General features: G+C 31.9%; 1 protein-coding gene across 4 annotated transcripts; it reads left to right on the plus strand.

Moving 5' to 3' along the window:
- Nucleotides 1-1,204: 1,204 nt before the first annotated feature.
- LOC125786799 (uncharacterized) lies at nt 1,205-4,953 on the plus strand. Of its 4 annotated transcripts, XM_049470335.1 has the most exons (10): nt 1,205-1,507; nt 2,181-2,231; nt 2,863-2,952; nt 3,067-3,126; nt 3,273-3,317; nt 3,654-3,713; nt 3,860-3,904; nt 4,168-4,395; nt 4,557-4,613; nt 4,770-4,953. In XM_049470335.1, exons 1-10 carry the CDS (start codon nt 1,475-1,477, stop codon nt 4,821-4,823), a joined length of 723 nt encoding a protein of 240 aa, XP_049326292.1. In that variant the 5' UTR covers nt 1,205-1,474; the 3' UTR covers nt 4,824-4,953. The 4 variants fall into 4 exon arrangements, with proteins under 4 accessions (XP_049326292.1, XP_049326295.1, XP_049326293.1 ...); XM_049470336.1 differs by lacking the exon at nt 3,654-3,713 and having other exon boundaries at nt 1,206-1,507; XM_049470338.1 differs by lacking the exons at nt 3,273-3,317; nt 3,654-3,713.
- Nucleotides 4,954-5,358: the final 405 nt, after the last annotated feature.

Consider the following 5,358-nt stretch of genomic DNA (forward strand, 5'->3'; position numbering starts at 1 on the left):
TCCCCTTAAATGTTATTTAGCCCCGTTAATTTCTATTAAAGAGCACAATACTGAGTATTTCAGCATGAAAGCACATTTTAGTGTCCTTTTCCTGTATAAAAAAAACAATAAAATAAAAATAAATACTTTATTTATTTATTTAGTTAGTTAGTCTGCACTGTCCAATAAGCGTGCTGAGTAAAAAAACGATTAGCCAATCACAGAACAGAAGAAGTCGGTGGGGATAAAGAAGTGTTATGTTGTAACTTATCCAGCAGGGGGCGTTCGTTTACCACCACATTTACACTGAAAAATTCCCTTAAACAGAGACTCTGAGAGAGTGTCCGTATCCTGTATAAAAAAAACAAATAAATAAAATAAATAAATTGTTTCACTTAAAAATCAATTAAACCTATATAATAAAATAAATAACTTAATAAAAGTGATGACATACAACTATTTACGCTTCTTTTTTTTCAGTTAAACACATTAAATTAAACCTTTAATTAATTATTTCTTATTTCCCAGTACATTTACTCTGACAAATTCCCTTAAACAAACACTTTATTGCGTGTCCGTATCATGTGTAAAATAAAAAAATAAAATAAAAAATAAAAATAAAATACTTAATATAGTTTCAGTTAAAAATCTATCACACTTATTTATTAAAAATAAATAGCGTTAAAAGTGTTTTTTTTATCACATTTTTGTCACATTAAATTGAACATTTAATTAATTATTTTGCATTTTAATTAATTAATTAATTAATTAATTAATTAGTTAATGTATAGAAGTAGTTTTATTTATTTATTTATATATTTATATATTTTATTATTTATATAATTTAATATTGTCCGTGTAATAACTATAAATATATTTATTTACTTTAATTTCACATTAATATGCTTTTATATGTATGGTTTGTATTAAACTTCACTGACATTAAATATGTACGTCTTGTTTGTTTTCTGTTTTTCTAGCTTGTACTGTGTCCTTTCAACGAAGGATTTTTTATTATTTATTTATTTATTTATTTATTTATTTATTTATTTATTTATTTATTTTAGAGTTGGTATTGTTGTGGTGGTTATTGTTTATTGCTGTGGATATTATTATTATTATTATTATTATTATTATTATTATTATTATTATTATTATTATTATTATTATTATGTGATGATTTTTATATGATATCCCGGTTGCCTAGGCGACGCGCGGCCGCTTTAATTCGGTTGTTTTCATTCTGTTGTTTTTGTGCTTCAGAACAGCAGCGACTTTCAGCGCGGAGACTCTCTACAGCTACAGCTTCACCTACAGACCAGTTTATTGATTTATTCTCACTGTTTATTATCTGTACTCTTTATAATTACTCATTAATTAGTATATTATCTATATTTTATTCTTATTAACTGTCTTTTTCGCTTTTTCCCTTTTGTTTTTGTTTTTTTACAGGTTACAGGAGCCGGTGAGGGACACCGCCACCCCGCGGTCGAACATGGCGTCTCCGAGCAGAGTCCGCCCCCTGGAGGTCAGTAGAAAATAATTTAATACTTTTTAAAGTTTATTTAATCAGATTTACTGATCTGGATTAATTACTCACTATTAAATAAAGCAGGTATGGATGGTGGTTTTTAGGTGAGGGTCAAAGGTCATTTCTGATGCGATTTCTTTGAGTAAACACTGTAAAACTACAATAAGAGGAGCTGACTCAGCTAAACTAAGCTAAGCTAAGCTAAACACCTCATAATTAGTTATCATATCTTAACTATATTTAATAACTGTAGCTATCAGGCTGTGAAGTTGTTTTATCTGTTTGGGAGCTGCATAGGTTGCTTTATGTGCTCAAAATATCATTAAATAAGATGATAATATAGTGTCCACTGCTTTCCATGTGTCTGAAGAGAATTTAAAGCAATAAATTAAATGCACAGCCTCGTTTAATGATCATTAGACCAGTAAAAAAGCTCTAAATTACTTTATAAAGATGATATAGTTAGATTTATAGGTCTTGTAAAGTTTTTTCTTATAAAGTTCTTGTAAAGTTGGCCTTTCTGATAAAAGAAAATATAATAAAATACATTATATATATATATATGTATATATATATAATATGTTGGATACACATACTGTAAGTACATATTCATGCTGATATATTATGGATAATGGTTGTAATATATTGTATATGTATATTTCTATTGCAGGTGCGTACTGACCGCTCGAAGGACTCCACCATCCGTCCCCCGGCTTTCGCCGTAAGTTCCCATTAAACTGTTATTATTGCTTGTTAAATATTAAACCACATTACTGCTGCATAGTAGAGCACAGAGAAATAGTACAGTATAGTGTAGTATAGTATACTATAGTATAGTATAGTATAGTAACCCATGTGGTTTTGGGTACAGCCATAAACTGAGAGCTTAATCTCTGTTAAAACTTAATTTCCTGAAAACACTTAGAAAAATAAGTACAGATTTGTACTTAAAAGAGTACTTATAAGAATACTTAAAGAGTAATTAAAATATATATTGTTTATCAGTGCAGTGGTACAAAAAAAATGAATGTACCTTTTTCGCTGGTACATTTTAAATGGTACAAATCTGTACTTCCTGCTGTTAGGAAAGATTTTGTACTTCAGATGGAACACATCTGACCCTGTAAAGACCAATATTATATCTTTGAGGGTACAATTTGAGTACAAAAAAGTACTTATATCGTACCTCTGTTTTTTAGAGTGAATAACAACGTGTTTCTGGTAGTAAAATTGGTAGCATTCTAAAAATTGCTGGGTTCAGGACAGTCCTGAGTGTTTATAATAAATAATTTATCTTTTTATTTAGCCGCTGTTTGTTTAGTTTTGTTTCTGTTGGACTCTTTTTTGGACAGTGCCGAAAGGCTTGGGTGAAACACATCCTACACCCGGTGCCCACCTCCCGCCCACAGCCTGCAGCAATCATCCCAGGTGCAGCTGCACAGGTAAGAGTTTACAGTTAATCCAGTATCATCTCCATCTCTCTGCCTCCTTAAAACCACTGAAGATCTGCAGAGCTTTAGAAAACCTGCTCATTTCTTCCCCTCTGATTCTTCTAGGCTTTGGCCGACCCTGTCTGGGAGTTGGAGGACCTCGACGATGAGGTGGAGATGTCGAAGGTGAGCGCTCAGTGTTATTTAACCCAATTTAACTATCTTTCATAGAAAATTCTTAAATTTTAGACCAAATTCACATTTTACAACACTCAAAAATAAAACTAGAGATGGATCAAAATGAATTAAAGTATGTATTTGTTTTGTTTCAGGAGGAGTCAGACGTCTCTTCCGTTTCCTCTTCGTCTTTTTTTTCGGTGAGTCTTTATCAAACTTTTACACACCTACATCAGACCCAGTATAGCCTCAATGTTAAACATACAGCTTGATTTAGGGCATGTCAGTGTGTCTTTGCTATCATAACGACGGGAAAAGTACACTTTGTGTGGCTTAAAATGTAAAGAAACAAGGAATGTACTAATTCTCTTAATTAATCATGGGTTTGTTTTGGGCATAACTTGAAATAAACCAAGTACCAGGTAAGAGTTTACAGTTAATCCAGTATCATCTCCATCTCTCTGCCTCCTTAAAACCACTGAAGATCTGCAGAGCTTTAGAAAACCTGCTCATTTCTTCCCCTCTGATTCTTCTAGGCTTTGGCCGACCCTGTCTGGGAGGTGGAGGACCTCGACGATGAGGTGGAGATGTCGAAGGTGAGCGCTCAGTGTTATTTAACCCAATTTAACTATCTTTCATAGAAAATTCTTAAATTTTAGACCAAAATCACTTTTAACACCACGCAGTAATAAAACTAGAGATGGATCAGTATGAATTAAAGTATGTATTTGTTTTTTTTCAGGAGGATTCAGACGTCTCTAGCGTCTACACTTCACCTTTTTCCTCTGTGAGTCTCTATTAAACTGTTACACACCTACATCAGACCCAGTTTAGGCTTTTTTAAAACATAATGTGCATAATCTTTATGTGCAATGCAGGTTTTTCATTTAATTGTATGATTAATTATCGTTTATATTGTTAATACTAATATAGTTTGTTATCTCTTTCTGTTTCTGTGTTCCTTGCTGTCCTTTTCCTGCTGTATCTGTGTGAATTTCACTACTGTGGGACTAATAAAGGACTATCTTATCTAATCTTTTTATTGGACAGTGCTCAGAATCTTCAGTGGAGGACCTCACCACCACCGTCTTCCCACCAGAGCTAACCGGCCAGGGAGTCACTGCACCTTCACCCACCATCAGAACACAGAGCAGATCCCTGAAAAGATTCACCACCAACTTTTGGACCTCTGTGTTTTCTCGTTTCAGGTCCCGTGCTCGAGTCTCGGTGCTGGTTGGGGAGGCGGACCAAGGTCTGGAGGCGGAACCGGCTGCACAGGTAAGAGTTTGTTCCAGTATCTTCAATATGTGTCTCATTTAATAATAATGATGTTATCTGATGGTATAAAAGCGTTCTCTATTTTCTGCAGTGAAATGATTAATAAAGTGTCTGCAATTCTACATTAAACCCCTTTACTTCTTTATCTCTGCTTCTTGTAGGACGTGCAGGACCTGGAAGAGCGAAGGGACGCGGTGGAGACCCCTCCCAAAAGAAAGGTCAGAGTTCAATTTAATCTAAAGCAACACACAAAACACATACCACTATAAATCTATATAAAAAGAGACATTTTAATGATTCTCTGATTTATTATAGTAATGATTTTTACACCAAGAATTAATTTATTCTGTTTTCTTCTGATCTTTTCCACACAGGGAGGAAGGAGGAAGCTGTTCCTGAGCTGCTTCAGGGGGTCAGAGAGGGACTAATTAGATTGATTGATTTAAATATTCATACCTATTAATTATATATATTGATTGAAGATATATTATTATATTTATAGGCATTCATCAGATTGATTGTAGATATATTATTATATTTATAGTAGGCATTAATTAGATTGATTGTAGATATATTATTATATATATAGGCATTCATTAAATTGATTGAAGATATATTATTATATTCATGGCCATTAATTAGATTGATTATAGATATACTATTATATTTATAGTACACATTCATTAGATTGATTGAAGATATATTATTATATTTATGGCCATTGATTAGATTGATTATAGATATATTATTATATTTATAGTAGGCATTCATTAGATTGATTGTAGATATATTATTATATTTATGGATATTAATTAGATTGATTATAGATATATTATTATATTTATAGTAGGCATTCTTTAGATTGATTGTATATATATATTATTATTATATTTATAAGCATTAATTAGATTGATTGTATATATATATATATATAATTATTATATTTATAATAGGCATTCATTA

This window comes from Astyanax mexicanus, chromosome 22 (genome assembly GCF_023375975.1).
Source record: "Astyanax mexicanus isolate ESR-SI-001 chromosome 22, AstMex3_surface, whole genome shotgun sequence".
Taxonomy (NCBI): Eukaryota; Metazoa; Chordata; class Actinopteri; order Characiformes; family Acestrorhamphidae; genus Astyanax; species Astyanax mexicanus.

Coding starts and splice junctions, on each gene's coding strand:
- LOC125786799 (XM_049470335.1), top strand. CDS start 1,475: ATGGCGTCTCCGAGCAGAGTCCGCCCCCTGGAG. Junction 1,508..2,180: donor GCAGAGTCCGCCCCCTGGAG/GTCAGTAGAAAA, acceptor TTTCTATTGCAG/GTGCGTACTGACCGCTCGAA. Junction 3,127..3,272: donor ATGAGGTGGAGATGTCGAAG/GTGAGCGCTCAG, acceptor GTTTTGTTTCAG/GAGGAGTCAGACGTCTCTTC.